This window comes from Papilio xuthus, unplaced genomic scaffold, assembly GCF_000836235.2.
Source record: "Papilio xuthus unplaced genomic scaffold, Pxut_1.1 DF827777.1, whole genome shotgun sequence".
In the NCBI taxonomy this organism is placed as follows: domain Eukaryota; kingdom Metazoa; phylum Arthropoda; class Insecta; order Lepidoptera; family Papilionidae; genus Papilio; species Papilio xuthus.
In genome coordinates, this window is record NW_013530872.1 from 4,584,168 (window position 1) to 4,606,056 (window position 21,889).

Below are 21,889 nucleotides of genomic sequence, written 5' to 3' on the forward strand. Positions count from 1 at the left end.
TAGCGCTTGCCACAAAATTAACAAGATTAATTGGGCGGATAAGCCCGTTGATGCGGCGGACTTAATGAAAATTTGTTGGAAAATAATTATAGAAATTTACACAGAATTAGCAACACTTTTATATCATTGCATTCACAAAAGTAGTTGAAATAAAATTGTATATACATATTATATTAATATAACATAAATTAATGGAAAAAATTATAGACTCCTAGGCATATCTGGAGAAAGATACTTTTGTCTATAATATTCGTATTATATTTTCTTTAATAAATTCATTCACTGTTAATGTATTTTTTTGTCAAATTTCAAGCGAGTTTAACGGCAAGCAATGTAATCAAAACTCAATTCGTTTAACATTAAAAAGTCTTTCAATATTAAAATAGAACTTACGAAATGAATAGTCCCAGTCTCAAGGTTCAGCGGGCTATTCCTCACGGACTGTCCAACATCGAGGGCCAACACTCCCACGGCGGTGGGGGATATCGCCAATACGGAGCAATTGCCGGGTTCACCGTGGTTGCGTAAAGTATACACACCTTCCGGGTCGAATACCAATATGTTGCAAGCTGAAAAAAAACTTCTTGTTTTTCTTTCTTTCTGATGCGATAGTGTACTTACAAATTAATTTAACCCCTTAGTTACAATTTGCTGGAGTCAGTTTAGAACCTTTTCAAATTAAGGGGCAAGCGAAAATGACCCTAAACAACCCTGAATATACTAAACAATAGAATAGACGAATGAATATAGAAAATTGTTTTTATACCATTTATAAAAATAACTCTTGTTTCCTGAAAAATATTGTGTACGTAATTCGAATTAAAGAAAATATCGCTTGAATGGTTATCGGATGTTGTGATTTTTCTCGGGGGTAGCCATGTAAAAACAATGAAGCGACGAGATGAAAAATGAATTCACATACCAAAATAACATTGAAATATTGTTTACGCGCGATTGAATTTGCCATACTTTTTCATTTCAAGTTATTGAAAAAACATACTACGCTAACATCAAAGGAACAAAAATTCTATTCAAAACATGATTTTTACCTTCAGAAACATATTAGTTTTCATCTTTAAGGTAATATAAAAATATAACAAAACATCAAAGGTACATCGACTATATAATTTTTCACCGTTTGATGTTATCACGTTTTAATAAAGCTATTGTGAGTATTTTAATATCCAGTAGATGTTAAACTTATGATATTAAGAATATGTCTATTTATAAAGTCTAATATTAAGGCTTAAAAATAGTCCTTAAATCGCAATATACTCAATGATTTCTTTTGTGTATTAATAAAGCATCAAAATTAACTTAAGCAATAAATTAAACAAATAATTTTGATAACCATAAATTAAAAAAAAATCGTAATCGTGACTTTGTGAGACCTAAAACCCCGTGTTGCCTCTGTTTTTCAAAGATAATCACAGAGGTGACTATATGTTTTATACGGAGATATTGGTTTCAAAAACCAACGGTATGCCGTTAGATAAAATTATACATACTGTAATATGAATAGGTAATAAGAAATTATGTGACTCTGTCCACAACAGAATAAGTATACGTGAATACCCGTTTTTATTTTGTTTATCTCACCAAGTTTGTTCTTATACTTACGTTTGGTATTCTTCACGTGGTGCACGGTGACAGCAAATCCTTTACCCTTGGCTGGTACTCTGTACTGTATAAGTGCGGCGTTCTGGCTTGAGGTCAGCTTGTGCTGAGGACGTTTGTCACAGGACTCCACAAGCCGCTCATCGGTCCAGGCGTCCGCCGGCCACAGTTGTCCATTGAGTTCCCAGCCGTCCACCCACTGGAATATATACTATATATAAATATTGACTCATTTTTTCGATTGAAATTAATTTGTTACTTGTGAACGTGGCCACTAGAATGATGGTAAGGGATAATAACTATATTTATATCCATTCCATTTAAATATTTCTATTGCATTATATTAAGTATTCTAGATTAAACTACTTCGACACAACTAAACAACCCGAGGTGTGCTAGTAAAAAAAAGAAGGTATTTTTTTATTACATATAACTATTGAATGAAAGACTGACAGACTGACTGATAAAATTAAAAAAATAACAATACCGCAACTAGTCCGCCATTTTCACAAGGTACGTCCAGATAGTTGAAAGTGACTTGTATCTTCTTGTCAGGCTCGGCTATCATGTAGATACCGCACACAGAGGGTTCGTCTGACGGTGATTTGAAAAATAATTCCCCTTCGTCTGACGTCACGAGGAAACAATCTAAAAAAATAGTTAGTATGTTCAGTAATTTAATAAAAACTTTTAATGTTATGAAACTGAAAGAAAAATTTTGCTAGGAACTTCTAGTCTAGCTGAAAGTTGCCTAGTAGCATTACTTGAATGATTAATAACTATGATGAGTATAATTCCTGTGTTGACTGACAAATTAGTTAAACCAATATTATAAATGTAGCCTTGTAAATTTCTGTATGTTAACTATCTTGAATCTAATATTGTTGCTTGTTTTAAGTCTACCATATAAATAAATTAATCATTTAAAATGACCACTAAACTGTTACCAAAATTACACTCGGAATTATGAGAACACTATCGTTGTTACTACTATTAGAGACAGGGGTACTTGAAATTAGAAAGCGTGAATATATAACTGAAGGAATATGTAATGTGATACTTCCCTATGTTACATATTCATGAGCGTAAAGAGATTATGTTAATATTAATAAACGCGCATTCATTAAAATGGTATACCGAATATGAGTAATCATGCATCGCTCAACATTTTAAATAATAATTATTTTACATTGTACTTAAATAGTAGTTTGATTATTAATACGAATAACTTATGGTTGGTTTCTGAGACCAAAATCGTTACATAAAACATATTGTTATCTCTGTTTTGTCCAAGAAAATGAGAGGTATGACGGTATATTTTAACAGGTATTTAGGTCTCAGAAACCAATGATTAGCTGTTTATTGTGCGATTAACTTATAAGGCGAGAGAGGCACGACTGTTAGATTCTAAAAAGTTAAATAGAATAGAAAATACATGAACATATGATCAGCTACATTCCGGATCAATTTGTTACATTGGATATCAAAAATTTTGTAGAAACAATTAGCAAATCAAATTTGAAGATATCTAGTATTAATTTCTTATCTGCTTACCTTCAGCAGGATCGATGACTCGATGCTTTGGTTCCGGTATGCGGCGCGCTCTCGGGGACCATGACGACTCTTGCTCAATGGTCCTCACCATGGGGTGGTCCATACCCTGATGACAAAACGTAATTCATTAAGCTTTCATCTCAATACGATAATGAATATTTTATCAATTTCGAAAATTATGTTCCTTTGCTAATTTGCGTGTTATGTTTAATATATGTTTTTACTAAGCGTAAGGAAATTATATTGAGTTTTTGTTCAAGAACTAAGAAATCTTATTACGCATTACTAAAAACACAGATAATGAGAATGATGACACACGTAGTAGAAATACGCAATTTTAGTTTATTAAATATATGGTTTGTAAAATTATAATATTTTTATTCAATTAAATGTACAACATAAATAAAATACATTCAAGGAAGAAAAATAAATCTTTTACTCGATTTTTGCATTTGAAACTACCCTAAATTTCTTAACCCTTATGTTCATTTTGTATAGCATACCATACATACAACTTTATAAAAATATACTCGTACGATCACTATAAAATAATTTTTAACTTTGTTTTTTGCTTTTCTTCAAAAGAGAAATCTTGCCACAATAAGGGTTAATTTGCATTTAGTGTACCCACGTTTAGCGCCTTAATTGGTACTTGTGAACTTTAGTAAGCAAACATGATGTTTAGAGAGGAAGTTTATAAACATTTTGAACGGCCACCTATTTATGTAGATACGAACCAACGATCGTTAACTCATCAGTTCCGGTAAGTCGAGTGGTGTACGAGCACTTCACGAGTAAAGTTAGCGCTGGAATTCTGTAATTACTACATGAAATCTAATTTGAAGTTTGTAATTTACACATTTATGTTTGACATTCAAGTGATGCTGAGTTTACTATGAAATTACCTTCTTACCGTGGAGTTCTGAGACCATAATATCTATATAAAACATATCGTCAACCCTGAAATTATCTAGGACAAAGTAGAGGTAACAATATCTTTTAAACGAAGATTTTGGACACAGAAATTCACTGTTAATCCTTTGCTAAAAAGCTTAGCTGATACTAAAATATACTCAAGAATTATGTTCCATTATTTCTGTACATTTTGAGTTCAATATATGAGACATAATAGAATATGTTTGTAAGCGAATTGTTTATTGAATCAGACATTGTCTTGCGTTGTAATTATCATTTATTATGTTTTGTGGGAATGTCTTAGTAATTTTCTTCCAAAAGTAAGTATATTGATTCAATTATTATTCGTAACGAGGTTGTTATCGACAGGTTTACGTGATTTTCCTTAACAAATATGAACGATGTAGGATTTATTTTTTGTTAATATTGTATTGTCAATAATTGTCCGTCGTTACATACTTTTATTTATTTAGTATTATAGCTTCATATTTGCTTTTTCTATATGTTTGTCTACTAGACATATAAAGGCAGAAGATTCTAAAATTAACTACGAGTGCATAACTAAGATAATCTATGCTTTAGCATGCGTCATACTATGACGTGAACTAATTTCTAATCATTTGGATGGTAATAGTAAATTTTGTTAACATCAATAGTGTTATAATAGAATTCTTGAGAAGAAAACATACAAAAAATAACTTTTTTTTATAACTTAAGGTGGCAAACGAGCGAGCGGTCACCTGAAATCGCTGAAATAGCGAAGTGACTATTGCCCATAGACATACGCAATTGCATAAGCGTTGCCTAACTGTAACTTTAGATTATTCTCCTATAAGTTGAGATGAGAATTGAGATGAAATATAAGAGTTGCACTCGGTGATATGAAAAGTACTTGTATCCAACAGTGAATTGACGACGATGAAAACAGATGGTTAATAATGTATAAATACTAATTACCTAAATGCTATAAAAATTGAGCAATAAAATAAAGAATTCCCAAGGCATTCTGTGACTCGTTACCGTCATTTTCTATTTCTAGACCCATTTTTGTATAACTTATTTAGCAACTTGATCTATCTTCATTGCATACTAATCATAATTCAATCTTCTAACCAATAGATTGCCTATTTATATATTCTTTCCGCGTACTCCCGACATCCAGTAGACCGGAAAATAAGCAAATAATATTTTAATATAAGTTAACACCTTATTCTAATAAAATAACTTTTAATAAGATATTTATATACTTTCATATTAAAACGAATTAGATATTTTCTATAACTACTACAAAAAGGCCATAGAGTTTATTTTAGTAAGGGGACTCATGTTAGGGTAGGTGAACACTAATGAGCCTGAGCCCGACACACCAGGCATACAGTGCCTTAAGGCTTTATTCCCCTCTATTCAAAAATAAATTTTCCTAAACTAATCTTTAATCTATTGTTTCAATTATTACGTAATAAGATCTGATATTAGAAACATATGAGAGACTTAAAAGGGAAATAAAATACTGTATTGATGTCTTTATACTTATGTACAACGTTACAACAGAAACTATACCACTTGTAGATAAAAAGTCAATATCGCTAAGTCATGTTTAGTTAATAAATGTCAGGAATACATTTAAGACGTTTAATACTGTAGGGTGTGCTTCAGACATATTTACGACGATGTAAGTAGGCTGACACCCACGGGTCCGCAACGACCGCCCGTCAATGCCAACGGACATAAATAACCTCTACAAGCATTATGTGACATGTCGAACGTATGAAATACTTCCCCAATTTTATTTAAGAGGGAAATATTTACTTACAGGATAGAAAAATAAATTATAATGCAATTCAGAACTTAATTAAATTTCATATTAAATACAGTCTCTTTAATAGTTCTTTCCCATTGTTCTCTCTAATTAAATATAATCACCCTAAGTAACCATCAAACAATAGAAAGTCGAATTAGTTTAAGAAGTATCCTTAGAAATTATCTAAGAGTACTAAGATTACTAAAGTAGAGACTTTACGAATAATACGCATTTTATCAATATGGAATTAATGTTTGGACCATCGTGGTCAAGTAAATGAAATAAACAACAAACACAACTCACACATGTCACCTGGTAGGTTGATGGATATTATGAATTTTCATTTGGCGCGGTCCTGGCACACCTCTCTCGCCTATTCACGACATTGACACATAGACCCATTCGACCAAAATAGTTGAACGTCTCAAGAGAACTGTTTCCGCAGCGCAGTGCGACATCTCTGAATGCTTATTCTTTGAGTCGTGAAGTACAATTAAATAATTATGAACTTATGCTGCGGATTGTATGTTTACTTAAACTAGCCTTGGTAAGTCCTTTCATCAGATTTTATTCCGAGTGCTGAGTGATTTGAAATGTAACGACCGCAATCATCCCGCAATAATACGTGATGGGCATATAAAAGACTTAGTTTCTAAAGGAAACGATTTATGATTGCTCGCCAACTGTGGAAAAAGCTTTAATTCTTATAAATTTCTATGGAAAATATCTTATAACACTTAACATATGTTTTCTATTTTTTGATTAGTTTTGTTAGCCGTTACCTAAAATTAGAAACATAATATATTCGTTATTAAATTGCCGTTTATTTATATAAATATACTTATATGAATATTGGAGACGAGAGCACTCGACATTAGGTAACCTTTCTTTGCCCTCGTACATTACCTTATGTCATAAAATAATTGCAACCCAACCTTTAGTTTATTTTTTACTTAAATAAAAGTTGTATAAAAAGTTTCTTAACTTGAAATAAAACGATTTCACATATTTAACATAATTTACTGTTAATTATAATTAATTTAAAATGTATAATAAATAGATTAAACAAAGGTGCTTAAAATGTGATAAATAAAATTTGTGGTAAGTAGGGAGTTTATTAAAACATACAGTCCTTTGATAATGAAGTTTGTGTCCCTCGTAACATTATCAAATTGAAAGTAAGTGCTGGGATGAAAGGAAATTTTTACGTCAATTTATATTTACATTGCTTTAATATTGAGTTTTTGATGATACACAAAATAACAAGCATGTAATATTTAAGACTTTGATTTTCAATAAACTTAACAATTATCTATTTACGTGCCATATAAAGAGTCTTTGTTGGTCTAAGGGTGTCCCTTATATGAAAGACTAGCTGTCAACCTCGACTCCATCCACGTGGAATAAAAAAAATCTTAATTAGTAGCCTATGTGTTCTTCCTGACTATGATCTACAACTGTACCAAATTTCATCAAGATCCGTTGAGCCGTTCCGGAGATACCTTCAAACAAAGATCCATCCATCCATCCATCTAAACATACGCATTTTTAATATTAGTATGATATGATAGTATGATTCACAATAGCATTGCTTTAGTCGTTATTAAACATCTATTAAATTTTTATATTTCACAGCGCCTTAGTATAAAAATAGCAATGTCCGCCACGCTTCGGTCCATAGTATAAGCGCACTAATTAAAAAACAAACATTCTTGTTTGTTTTCCATTTAGCTTGGACCAACTTTATTATTCTTTAAAAATAGATGGTCGTACAATCAAAATTTATAAATAAATCACACAATAGGCGTAGTACATACAAACACAGACCTTACATTCTTTAATATCGTCAGGTAAAAAATAATATAATTAATCCTGTCGTAAAAATCTTTTCAAAGTACAATTAGTTGTAATCAACGTCTTCGTCCGCAAGTAATTGAAAAATAAAATTAATTAGTAGTCTATTTATATTCTTCTAGACTGTGCTCTACGTCTTTGATAAATTTTAGCAAGATATCCGTTTAGCATTTCCAGAGATACCTTGCAGCAAATTATTTCTCTGAATACTCTTAACATATGAAATAAATTTGATAAAAACTTCGTAGTGAATTTTAAATTTAGTCAAAGCTCAGAATGTTTTCGTTACTGCCTCGGACGATGTTTACATCGAAAACCGTTACCCGGCTAAGACTTCGACCAAGTTTTGTGTTCATAACATTTTGTACGGTTTCCTGAGAGGCAAGAAAGTTCTAATTAATAAACTAATAAAAAAAACAGAAATATTAAAAAAGTTTTTAATCTAAATATGAGAAACTTACGTATGAGGTTCTTAAGGTAATAAAGATCGTGTCTAACCTTTAGTATCTACAGCTGAAGAACTTTTACACACTTCTTTTTATCCCTGATTTTTTTATTAATATACATTAAAATATATGATTTTCAAGTAGGTTGGAGACAGGCAGGCGGTCGTAAAAAATTAAGAGAAAACAAAGGTTTACCATACCTTAAGCTCAACCACACATAAGTGGGACAAAGTCAGGGAAATAATGTTTTTAGGTAGTACTTATGCATAATAATTACATATATAAAATACATATAAGTCGGAGAAGCACCTAATCAAGAACATTATAAGAAATCGCTTACTATATGTTAGAAAACTTATAAAAACGTGAGATAAACACGTGATGACAACTTAATCCTACATTTATGATAGTATAGCAAATAAATCAAATTAAGCAAAATGTCGTCAATTAAGTTGAAGGTTAGTGTGGCGCCAATACTATATTTTATCGAGAATTAACACGTCTGTGACGAAAGTAAGATTTGCATATGTAATTAAATTAAGCATCTCTAATGACGTCAAAGTATTAATATACAACTATTGTTTTATTTACGCATACCTCATTTTCTCTGTGCATCACATAAGAAGCAATTACTAATCAGCTCTCTAACTTTAAAGATGTGGTTTTTAGCTGGAGGAAAGGTTTTAAATAGAGTAAATTACTATTTCTTCAAAAACATTAAAATTAAAGTCAACTCTTTTATTCTTTTTTGCTTCGATCAGCAACAAGTTATAAAGTCTTTTCTACTCGCTCTTTGAAATATTGCTGCGAAAGCATCGAACGCAACGCAACGTGTCACTTAAGCGAATACCCTTAAGTAACTGCGTATGTATTTTTCATATGTTACAATAACATTGTACGTGCTTTTATACACTATTAGTTAGAATCATATGGCGCGAATGACGTGCTTTCGTTAAAAAGTCCATTGTCAGAATGAATAGTGAGGGGACATAACCGTCGACATTTTAGTAAGGCTAGTGTTGCGTCAATACACTGTCACAGTTTCGGATTTTCTTCCTAACAGTACCTATGTAAGCTATAAAGATATAAAACGCCCCTTTTAAAAAATAATAGCATTTATACCGAATAAATAGAAATCTGTTGAGAATTTGAGTGTTTATTGCATTAAAAGAATTCAATGTTTATCTCACTCTTGCTAAGATAGTGGTTTTGTTTATTTTGAGATATTGTTTAGCTAAGAGTAAACTGTATAGTAAATTTATCTACAACTCGATGGCTTTTACACAAATAATGTTTGTAGACAGAATCTTTAAATATTATCCTACAAATATTATAAATACGAAAGTTTAAATGGATGGATGTTTGTTACAATACATCGGCAAAACGACCCAAGGAATCTCGGTGTAATTTGGCATACATGTAGAACATGGTCTGGAAGAACGCATAGGCAACTAATTATTATTTCTTTAAATTTCGCGCGAGTTGAGCCGTGGACGACAGCTAGTGATCAATAAAGACGTATCCAAAAGCAACATATGATAGACGATGACGTAGCCTTTTTTTATACCAATTGTGTGTCTTAATAAAATATTACAACAACATGTGACTTAAAAGCAATGACGTTAAAAATATATGACGTGTCTCAAAGGAAGAAATTAATTAGTTTCTAGGATTTATTTTATTATGTAACTATCATTGAAATTGTATCATAAATTTTAAGGGTCTGACTACACTAGAATGGGCGGATTAAAGAGCGGGTTGCAATTTTTGTTTTAATTAATTTGCAACAAAAACAAAAAATCCTTAACCCTTAAGGGTTACACACACACCACTCTGACTTTTTCTACATTCATACATCTACGTATAAATGTCTATAAATTTTTTGCTAGCAAAATTTCAAAATATAATTAAAAAAATAAAAACTGACGTTCATATTGGAGATATATGTGATTTTTTTGTGTTTATTGACGACTTTATATGTTTAAGAGACAAGTGCCAATATACTCCCTACTTCACGTCATATCTCAAGGTAAAGTACTATAACTAAATTGATTTTAATAATTTGATATTTTAACAAAGAATAATTTCATAGAGTAGATATAATGAAAAGTAGAAGCAGTTAACTCTTTTATTTTTCCATTGAATTTTTTTTTATTATATTCACGCTAAGTTCTTTACTAAAACAGCGACCTTATATTAATTTGCGACATTGTTATTGGTATTAGAGCTTATTAATAAATGTAAATTGACTACCATAATATAAGCTAATTATATAAAACACGTTTTATTTTATTTATTATTCGTGTGATTTATGGATTTGATGACGTCCATTAACAACTTCAGTTGTCGTCATATAATATTTTACTATTTTTCATTAGAATGATATTATAAAATTAACCGTTTGGAGAAAAACGATTAAAAGCTCCAAGCAATAGAGTAGGTTTTTTTTCTAGGGTTTAATATTTACAAACATATAAGGCGTAGACAAGTTACGCTTTAATAAACAACGCCTAGATGTTTTACGTCGCTTAATATTGTGGACACACATGGAGACTGAGTTTAATAACACTCGCTGTTTTTCATTTACATGTGCTATATTGACTACGCAATTAATACATTAATATGTACAATATTACAGAGTAATTTATCTTCATATTTACTAATATTATAAATGTGAATGTTTATATGGATAGATGTGTGAAGGTATCTCGGGAAGGGTTCAACGGATCTTGCTAAAATTTCGCCTAGTTCTAGAGCATAGTTTGGAAAAAAACATAGGCTACTCAATAAGTTTTTTTTTTAATTCCGCGCGGATGGAATCGCGGACTACAACTAATATACTATATTGTAGAATAGACTACCATTTTATAAATACTGGAAACTGATAAGACGAAATGACATTGCTTTCGTGTGAAGAGCAATCTTTTTAATTGTTCTTCATTCCTTGTTCACTTTTTAATGATATTAATTTTAATATAGGTATATTTAAGAGCATGTATTTTCATAACTCCCGTGAGCAAAAATAACATAGTAACTTCATACGGTATGAATATTTGATTTGTATGTTAGTGTTTTAGTTAAATGAGTCCTGTAAGCTTTGAAACTTTTGGCGTACAAATAATAAAATTTAAGATAAATTCAAAACATTTAGACCTATTATAAAATAAATAATACAGGTAGAATATATAAAAAACTATGTTAAGATGTAAAGTGATATTCACTAATGTCATTTTGAAAATAAAATTATCCGTCGAACGGAAGCGTCTGTTGATAATGTCATAAACTCGGCAAAAATAAAAACTTGCAATAATTAACATGTCAATTAATAAACCTATTACTTATGTCAACGGCTCGATTTAAAAAAAATGGTTGGTCTCTACAAGTTTTTAACCTAAGCTTAGGTTAAAACATTTTAGTAATGTAATTGAATTCAAATTTTACTGATACAATTATCATAAAATTTGTTTATTGCATTATGCCTTGTGTCATGAAAATCTTATTACGATCATTATGTATAATTTGCCAAATATTGTACCGATAAATATAAGTTGTAAAAATTTTACTTCGGGATGTGTGGTTTATTATCACATTTTTTTTAAATCACGGAAGCAAGACGCCTTTTAATAATATGAAGTGCGTTTTTTCTTCGAATATTTGGAATAATAAGATATTTAAATGGAGCGTTAATAAGTATAGTAAAGTGCGGTTCCGCTTTTTTCTTATTAAAAATCGCACTTTTGTAAAATGGTAGAAAACTGTACATTAAAAAAATTAAATGGTAAGTGATAATTTAATATTAAAATGAAATATAAAATAAAAAAATGAATTTAAGATCAAAAAAAACGAAATAAATTGAATTTTAAAATATTAAAGTTACAAAAATCAACGGAAAAAAATGATGAATTCAGGTAATGTGTTAAAATAAAAAAAATCATAATTTACACATAAATGAAAATATTTTTGAATAAATAAATGATTTGAATTAAAAATAACTTACCGGTAAATACAGGCCAGTTATAATATCGCAGGCTGCAACCATCGCCAGTGCGTAAAGTATTACTCTCATTTTGGTAGAGTACGACAACTTCACTTCACAATGTTAGCAAAAGTTCCGTAAATCGTCGAGGGTTGCTAGTAGGGGCTGTAGCGGCGAGGTCCGGGTAAGTTGTGAGTAGAGGCGGGCTTACACGAGCCTTTATAGGTCCAGAAAATGTTACTGCGCACCCTCTGATGCGCTTTCACGTTTCCTTCCACGTTCTTATATTACTTCCTAACGCGCTTATACATTTAAAATGAGTTCGAGTTTCTCGTAGTTGCTAAAAGAATAATTTACTCGCACACTTTATTTTCTAACTCGAATTAAACTCGAAACTATTTTATGGAAACACTAATTTAATACAACTCTCATACAAGAACTTCGTAAGTATGTTATCATTTCTTAGTCTCATGAACGTAATATCATTATCTAGTATTTATTCAGCAAATATTTTGGATGTTAGCGATATAGCGTGCCCATTGTATTCACCTTACGTTAAAAATATGTTGGATTATATATTACGTGAAATAACTATATTTATAGTTCAAGTAAGTTATAAATAACACTCGAAAAAAATTAGTAAATCTATTGAGCGTAATAACTTTTTTTTGTAAAAAATAATTAAATCGTAGAGTAAACCTTTGTAAACCTGGCTGTTAAAATAGTTATAAAGAAAAACTCGGTAAGTTTTTATTTAAATAGGTTTTGATAGAATTTTATCATCTTAGTTATTATGTGGGAGGAAAAATTACTGGACAATGTATTTTTTTTAGTTGTCTCGCTTAATTTTTCGACCACTTCATCTTGGTTATGTAGTAAAGTAACCAGCAGCGAACCAAGCACTTAGAAACAGTGGAGTTATAAATTATTGTAGTCTCAAGACAGCAAAAATTTATATAAATACTCTGGTCGACAGTTAAACAAGTTGTCGCTAAAAAAAATATTGGAAATATACATATCTATAAAGTAATAATAAAGAACTATAGAATATTTATAGTCTAGGAAGTATTTTTCTCAAAAAGTATAAGAACTTTTCGTTTTTTTTGGTTGCGTTTTAAAAGCATTTGAAACCTCTAAAGGCCAGTTTCAAATCTAAAAATGATTCGAAAACTATCAATGTTTTTGTTTTAAATAACTATAGATAATTTAATTTACTAATCACATTTACTTGCTTAATTTCGCGCGTTCGAACTCGCGGACGACAACTATATTAAAATAAAAGCTTAACGACTTATAACTTTAATCTGTTATTAAGGAATAATTGCTAGCTTACTGATTTAAATATCAAAACAATGGTCCTTTAAAGTTTGTGCGCTCGAGAAAATCAACAAAGCAAGCTTTAAGCTCTCTGGTACCGTAATCCGCAGATCGTACAACACAACTCAGCGCACATAATTAACGTGCGGACGTTCTGGACCTATTTTCTGAAGGTAAAAGGAACTACTAAAATTAAAAAAAAAAGCTATTGTTCTGTATAAGAATTATCTACATATATTTATGAAAGAAAGTCGTGTTAGTTACACTATTTATAACTCAAGAACGGCTTCACCGATATGGCTGAAAATTGGTGATATGGTAGCTTAGAGCCAGGAGACGGACATAGGACATTTATTAATAATTTTTTTTAGAATTTATGCCTTGAAGAGCTGCTTTTTATTTAACTTACTAATATTATTAATGCGAATGTTTCGATGGATGTGATGTGGATGGATGGTTTTTTTATATGTCCACGCGGATGGAGTCGCGGGCGACAGGGCGCGGAGTTTACCGAAATTAATAAATAAATCTTTACTTCTTAACTGGTATTAAATATTTTATTTTGTTTGTACTTATGCATACAAGATAAAACTGCCTTTTAGATAATTTTAGTCTAAAACCATTTCTTTTTTCATTTATTATAGTAAAACTGGTTTTAATTATTTTTTTATGAAACATTTCCTTTCTGTCTTTAACATTACATTTGTATTAAGTTAAACATTAATTTAATAACCTATAGGAACTATTTGTTTTTATTTAAGTCGCTTTAATTTTTGCGACGAGGCAACTAGATTTTCGTCACTGTCAGCATTTCACGCTTGACGCTTCCTAGTAAAGGTAATATACTCATTTAGTAGAGGCGATTAGCAGTTTACGTAAATATTATGATTTAAAACTACTATACTAATAAAGAATTCTGTAACTAAGAGGATCAAGAACATTATATTTTCTTTAGTTTCATTAGTGTTTTATTTTAAAAGGAAGAAATGTATCTCATGTGTAACTAGAGATTATGTTCTATATCTGAGCCAAACAATTAAATATATGAACCAGGGGGATGGTACACATTTACAGGATCATAGGAAGGCTAAGTGTTCTTTCATACTGTGTTCTACGTCTATACTAAATTTCATCAAGACCCGTTCAGTAGTTTGGAGATACCTTCTAATAAACATCCTTCCATCCATTCATCTAAACTTTCGCATGTAAAATATTAGTAAGATAAGTAGGATTTACCTGTAGTTTTCTTTTGGTTTTCAATGGGTTTAATTGCCTTATCGTTATTATAATAAACTGTCTATGTACAATACATTTTTAATATAAAAGTATATATGGAACTTTCGCAATTTAATATAAAGTTTTGTGTTAAAGTGATTTTACTTTGCAAGTGCGACTGCAACGAACTTTGGTGCGGATAACTTTACAACTTTCTTGCTAATATTAATAGGATAAATTAATAAAGTTAGTAATAATGAATTACACGTGTTCTTTTGAAGTCTCTTAACTTATGCTTATCAATTTAATTACTTTTGAAACGTAAAGTATGATAAGTCTATATGAACGGATTTCTTAAACCTTCTCAAAATCTCAAATGTACATAAATCTTAAATGACAAAGTTTAAACGTAATTTGTATTGCAGCTATAGTTATTATAGGAAAAAGCAATTTTAAATTTTATATTACAACCAAAAAGTATTTATAAACTTTTATTGTTAAAATTCAAAATGTCTGGAGAATTGCTTACTAGATTGAATAATAACCTTTGCAAACGGATGATTATTTCAGGACGAATTAAAGTTAATTAGTCAATTTATAATTTTGCTGACTGTGAAGACAAATTCAAACAATTTTCTCTTGATTTGATACTTTAAATGATAACGTTTAACAATTTGATTATTTGATATTAATTTTCCGTGTTACTTAATTTTATGATTTCTCCTCTATAGTGTAGCCGATCGTTTAAACTGTTTCTTGAATATTAGGTTTATTACTATCGGCGATAATGGATAACGTTATGTTTACTCCCAGAGTATAATAACCTTTGAGCACTTAAGTTTTATAGTCTTTGTTATTGATTTAATTTATGAGTATTTCTTTTCATTTTAAGTTTTTAACAACTTCATATGTAATTGTTGCAATGTATTCAACCTATACATGAATGTAACCTGCACATATCTTCGAAGAAATTTAAATATATGTTTGAAGTAAACCAACCCGTACTGGGCCAGTGTGGTTCATTAAGGCCTAGTTTCTCCTAATTAAGGATAGTCTCCGAGTCCCTCTGCGGGGACGTATAATACAATAATCTGATGATGAATGAGTCAATCTATATATATATAGTTTTTTTAGTATTTTTCCCTATCTAGTTATCGATCTGGCTATATACGAGTACCGGCTTATTGTTGAATTTTGGGACATGCTGTTTAAGAAAATTGGCAAAATATAGATTAGTCTAGAAAGTATAATTTAAGTTTCATAATGGTCTGCCTGCCACAATAATATCTGTCAGGAAATATCCCGAGCAGACAGAAGACATGCGTGAAGTGGAAGCAATTCCGCGTTCCATTTGACAAGTGTGCATGCCGGAGGCCTAAATTTAGTTTACGTACCCTTGCGACCCTTTTCTTATAAGGAATTTCTTATAAGGTATGATAGGAAGGGAAGTGAAATTCGGAGGAGAAAACGCATAGAAAAGAGATTTATCCTTGTACTATGCGTTCTCTACTTCATCGATTAAAGGCAGGCAATATGAAATTGTAGCATTTCTATGGATAGAGGTTGTTTCGCTATTTCGACGAATAGTTGGCCGTTTGCACGTTTGCCACCTTATAATATAAAAAAGCCAAATCACTGCTACTTATTAAAACACAAGCAAAGTTTAACTAATTTTATTAACTCTTAATAAATATTATAAAATACATGTCTAGTCGGATATAACACTTGAGTAAAATATGAATAAATATTAGAAACAACATTAATTAATGCTTGAAATAATCTTACGAAGACGTCAAGATGAAACGACAGAAGTGGGACTTTGAAAACGTAGTCTGTTATACGGCAATTCTAAAGCGTAATCCGCTTGCACTTCCCCTGGCCTGGCCGATAAATCTACGACAGGATTAGAAACGTCTAAATTTAATTCCCCTGCTTGAGTTCCAGGGTAAATAGGGAAAACTTTTGCTTCAGAATTCTGTTCTTCTTTAATATTATTTGTACTTTGTATGACATCAATGATATTATCTTCAGACTGTTCTTTATATTGCTTTAGTTCATCTAACTTTATATGTTCAGATTTCGCCCACGGACTTGCTATTTCCTTTTGTATGATTGTTGGGACAATGTTTGTCAAAGGTAAATTATCCAGGCTTCTCCTTTCGTAATGCTCGTAGGGGTATGTGTGATAGAATCCATAATTCAGCGGACTAGAAGCAATCTGGAACAGAACATCTGTTATCACGTTATCATCGTGATAGTTTAGTAGGTGCTAAAAGCTTGAATTAGTGTGTATTATTTTTTATTTAATATATAATTTTAATTATTAAATAAAAATTAAAAAGCGATAGAATGTTTGTTATAAAGTCATACCTTTCCCCTGTCATGATACCCATCAAAACTAGACTCTACCTAAAAGAGAATGTTTAATCTTATATTAGGGTTAGTTTTGTTAGATCGCATAAACATGTTTCATGCGTTAGTCATTTATTAGATTAAGGTTTAAATTATAATTTAACAAAGTAATCAATAAAAATTACCTTCTTTAGCCCCTGAATGGATGCAAGTATAAGTGCCATTTTTGCTAGAACAAGAGCTTTGCCTCCCAAAACGGCAAGAAATTGAAATCCCATTGGTACAAGAACCATTCCAATAGAAACGATCCCAAACATCATCATTGTCATCAAATGATGACGACGGCGTCCGCGCGACTCAACTGAAGAACCAAATTTAAATCTTGTACAACATTTTTTTAATGATTTAATTACCATTTTTATTTGGTATTGTTTTACTTTTGAGGTTAATTGATTATAATTAATCAGCTTACCTTTATCAAATATATTTGAGTCATCAAAATCAAATTTAACAACATGTGTCCGAAGTATTTTCGCAATACGTTTAAGAGCAAGTGTACGCCATTCTCCTGCTTCTAATTCTTTATCGGTCCATGGACTGTAAATATAAGACACAATTGTTACTTCATAGATATAATTGTATAGCGTTTTATTTCAAAGAAAATAAAACGTCTGTTGTCATTTAATGTTTTGTGTGATCTTAAAAAAATATTATTAATTTTATAACAACTAGGTAAGTCTTTTTATATTGACTGATTTACTTATGTGGTCATTTTGAATTCCTACTGTCATTGTTTCGCGACAGTTGTGTAACTGGAGCACTCGTTTGCGCAACTTTAATATGAAACCTACATAATAAACGATGTAAGCATAACGTGCAGGTCAATAACTTCATAATAAAGGTGTCTAAATTGAATTATGTTTCTTGTAGTCAACACAATTTGTTTAAAAACTGTTATTTATCCACAGAAAATAAAGATATGAAATAACAGAACAATTTACGGTATGACTCAAAATAGACAATTTAGAAAATTAAATCGCTAACAAACTTCAGGCTATATGGTATAGGTGAAAGGAAGACATCTGCTTAGGTCTAGGTCTTAGGTACATATTGGTACTGATCTTTTACAGAGAGGCAAAAAGTTCTTGTGACATTGTGCCTTGATAACGTCATTTACAGCTTTGCCAGGCGTGAGGTGACCGGGAGCCTAGACACAAGTGCTCCATCAGAAACCTCGGCTGGGGCTGGTACTTCGTTATTATTACCCGATTTGGAGGCCGCTAAGCTCTTAGGTCGCTTCGGTAGACACACCATGGAGTGACTGAGCTAAAGGGCTCCAGATGGAAGACCTCAGCTTGGCCTGTCACTCAGCACGCGTTTAGCATTCCGATTCAAGGGTGACGAACAGTCTAAATAGTTCAATTACCTGGTACTATTTATGGGCATCGTATTTCCAGATCCGTCAACCAATTCAAATCTAACTAAGTTCACACCATCGGCTATCGGTACAATGTCTGAACTAAGGCACCGATCCAAAGCCCTTAGGGTTTTCCTTTTCAAGCATCTTAGGAACTTGGGAAAGTACTCTTTACGGTCGACACCGTCTTTTACATCCACCAACTGGAAAATTTATTAATAATTCAACATTAACTCAGGCAAAGTCAACATTGTTGTAACAATAATGACCTGAATTTGTAAGTCAAATTTATGTTGTAAAGGTCGCAGTGGGAACAGATATTGGTATCAAATTATACCGTACAAATAATTAATCATTTCGAAATGTACATATTACTTGCAACTTAAATGAAATTGGCAATTTCAATTAAGTACTTAGCAGAATTTAAAACTTTGTTAGGTTTCTAAATCCCTTGGACGGAATTTTGTTTTTAAATCAAAGTCACGTTGAGACAAATTTAGTTGCACAATAGAAAACGAGAAGGTCTTCACAAAGTTGGTGAAATAGCGACTTAGCGATGTCGCAAGGAATCCTTAAAACCAATTTCAAGGATTAAAAATTTTATTTCAGTAATTTTTAAGCAATGACGCACGAGTCTACGAATCCGTATTAGAGACGGATGTTGAAATATTATTGTTGTACTTGGAACAGAAATCCTACCATTGGAATACGATTCGAATTAAATTATATCTTTATAATTTAATTAAACATATATAAAAATAATATTTGTATATTCTTAATGTTATTATTTATCTACCAGTAAAAAATAATTTTTGATACATTATAAAAAAAAAACGATTAAAAATGTCTTCATCTTTTCAAAGCTAAAGTATTTTGTTTAGGATTAGTTTTGTTGATTGTTGGCCAAGCAAATTATTGCTCAACTGAATGTTGATTATCAGAGTTAAAAGAGACGTACGTATGATCGAAATAAACATTGTTTACGCCTCATAAAAGATACTTCCAGAATTATCTTAGTACATCTAATTAAAACGATAAAAGAAATACAAAAAGAAAATTCAGTAATATCATAAAAAAATACAATCTACTTTACTTCATTTAATAAACGAACTCCAAATTCAACAAAACTGTAAAAATCTTTAACAAACTTTGTGTAATATTAAGCAGGGCCAATATGAAAACATTTGTTCTGAATTTTAATATTTGCGCCTTACCGTTTGAAAATACAGAGGCTGAATTTTAAATTTATTTTTACGATAATGTATTCGAGAATTATTCCATCAGCATTTTTTTTTACATCTATTAAAGAACCATTAGAATTTCTGATAATCTCTGTGCAAAGCTTTCTCTACGTACCTTCTTAGAACAATCTCTCCAAATAATTTTTAAAACATCAGTTCCTTCAAGCCATAAATCCGCTATGAAATGGCTTAAATATGTATCGGAATCATCAGTTTTGTTGCCATAGCAACTACTCAATAGTACAAACACCAGAAGCAAACTGAGATGTATTTTCATATTAATTGAATGTTCTGTCACGTAATTCATAAAGATATGGTATGGAACATGTCTCGCCAGGCTACGATGATACAAGCTAAAATCAAAAGACATAAATAGTAGACAGTACTTAACTTTTGCATGTACACTTCAATAACTTACTTATATTTAAATCATACTAATATTATAATTACTGACCACTGGTTGTTTGACTCATGGGACTCTGCAGCCGGTGGTGTTCTATTTTTAATATAATATATTTTGTATATTTTTTTATTTTATATATGAAATGTAATATATTAAGAATAAGGTTAATAAATGAATAAGAATAATATTATAATTACGAATGTTTAGATGGATGTATGGATGTTTTTTTGAATGTATCTTCAGAACGGCTGAACGGATCTCGTTAAAACTTGATACAACATGGTGTAGAAGAACACATGGGTTACTTATAAAGATTTTTTCTTAATTCCGCGCGGTTGGAGCCGCGGGCGATAGCTAATTACTGTTATAAACGTCAAACAAGATTAGACATACCTTATTTCCCAGAGCAATTAACAAGGAAAGTAATAAAAATTATCTCAAGTTAGAAATTGCATACTTTCATTTCATTAAATACATTATAGGTGACAAGAATAAAGCGTTTTCATCTATCAATAGCTGAAATGTTAGTAATAAATGTATTTTACCCTTGATTCGAATACACTCCACTATCATATGTAAGAAGAAACGATTCCATTTTTCATATACAGATATGAAAGTGATGGCTGTCGATGAAATTATGTAACCTTATTTTGTGAAGTGTTTTTTTACCGATAAAACGTATGGTCCTTTACATGCATTAAATATAGACAAGGTAAAGAAATTTTAGCTTAAAAAAAAAAACGCTTCTGTGACTCTGTAATCTTTTCCTGTGTGTCAGACTGGTAATGATTTCGCGAGTACGTATGTTTTTTTATGCAAGTTTGATTTTTTTTCATTTATTTATTATTTATTTTGTATAAGATGTAATTCGTTTCGTACCTCAGAGTGTCAGTGAGTCATTTTTTAATTAATTAACAATTATATTATAATATAATAACGTTAAAAAGCTAAGCATCAAAAGAACAAAGCAGTAAGCAGCTCAAAGAAAATAAATAATTACTGTAAACAAAATTTCTACTTGAGTTCATAACTCCATTAAAATGATGAATTCGTTCGTTCTTGCTGGAATTACTTTTCAAGAAACAATGTCTACATTTATTTAATTCTTAAGCGTAGGAATATTTGCCAACGAATCGAGTACAATACGTCGCATATTTGCTCTCTGTTAAAATTAAAATACGAATTGACATCCCTCACTGCCTTACTTACATTGGAAATTAAATTTTAATAATTATTCTTTAATAAGTCACATAAAATTAAAACAAAAGTTTTGTAGGACAACAAAGAATCTAACCATAGGTTTAATCTAACTAAATTCTTAACGTAATAGAATTATCGAAAGCCCGTAAACTAACATTAATTAGCACCACCTTTATTATAAAAAGATTAACGCGTTAATCCTTAATTTAAATAATGTTCACACTTACCACTTAATCAAATAAAGTCGTAAATTAAAACAATTTAAGTTCAATAACAAACTTTGCTAATACATGAAACTTCTTGCTACGAGGTTTACACATAAATGAAATGCGTGGTTTAATCTTATATTTTATATGGTAGCCATTGATACAGAAAGCGTAGACTTGTCCGAGTGACCGTGAAGCAAATCATGTCAATTGATGACCATACGTTGGTATTTGATGCACTAGTAATCTTTAATTTGTGTTATTTCTTCCTCAAAGTCATAGACTTATTCTACTGTATTAGCGAAACCTCATACTCTAATAATCAAATTAATCCATTCGTCGTGGTAATGACAGTGTAATGTGAAATTTACTAAT

At 30.8% G+C, this 21,889-nt stretch overlaps 2 protein-coding genes across 3 annotated transcripts in view; both read right to left on the bottom strand.

Annotated features, from left to right (window-relative positions):
• The window catches only part of LOC106115970 (corticotropin-releasing factor-binding protein), a 103,026-nt gene that overhangs the window by 4,765 nt on the left and 76,372 nt on the right, over positions 1–21,889 (bottom strand). Inside the window, exons 1-5 of one of the 2 annotated variants that reach the window (XM_013309659.1) lie at positions 12,185–12,570; positions 3,172–3,277; positions 2,105–2,265; positions 1,621–1,816; positions 394–569 (exon numbers count right to left, since the gene is read on the bottom strand). In XM_013309659.1, coding sequence (XP_013165113.1) covers positions 394–569; positions 1,621–1,816; positions 2,105–2,265; positions 3,172–3,277; positions 12,185–12,253 — 708 coding nt within the window. In that variant the 5' untranslated portion in view covers positions 12,254–12,570. Of the gene's footprint in view, positions 1–393; positions 570–1,620; positions 1,817–2,104; positions 2,266–3,171; positions 3,278–12,184; positions 12,571–21,889 lie in introns of those variants that run through there. The other variant, XM_013309660.1, reaches the window with a different exon arrangement.
• Osi23 (DUF1676 domain-containing protein Osi23) lies at positions 16,413–21,598 on the bottom strand. The gene is made up of 6 exons (XM_013309658.1): positions 21,536–21,598; positions 19,821–20,058; positions 18,474–18,667; positions 17,520–17,644; positions 17,233–17,408; positions 16,413–16,913 (listed from the first exon to the last, which is right to left on the bottom strand). The coding sequence occupies exons 2-6, from the start codon at positions 20,010–20,012 to the stop codon at positions 16,488–16,490; spliced, it is 1,113 nt and encodes a 370-aa protein (XP_013165112.1). The 5' UTR covers positions 20,013–20,058; positions 21,536–21,598; the 3' UTR covers positions 16,413–16,487.

What these genes read in the sequence shown, in the direction of transcription:
- Osi23 (XM_013309658.1), bottom strand. Translation starts at nt 20,012, where the DNA reads ATGAATTACGTGACAGAACATTCAATTAATATGAAAATACATCTCAGT. An exon ending in CTCAAATATATTTGATAAAG is followed by an intron (nt 17,409 to 17,519) that starts GTAAGCTGATTA and finishes TTGGTTCTTCAG; the next exon opens with TTGAGTCGCGCGGACGCCGT. An exon ending in CCATTCAGGGGCTAAAGAAG is followed by an intron (nt 16,914 to 17,232) that starts GTAATTTTTATT and finishes GTTCTGTTCCAG; the next exon opens with ATTGCTTCTAGTCCGCTGAA.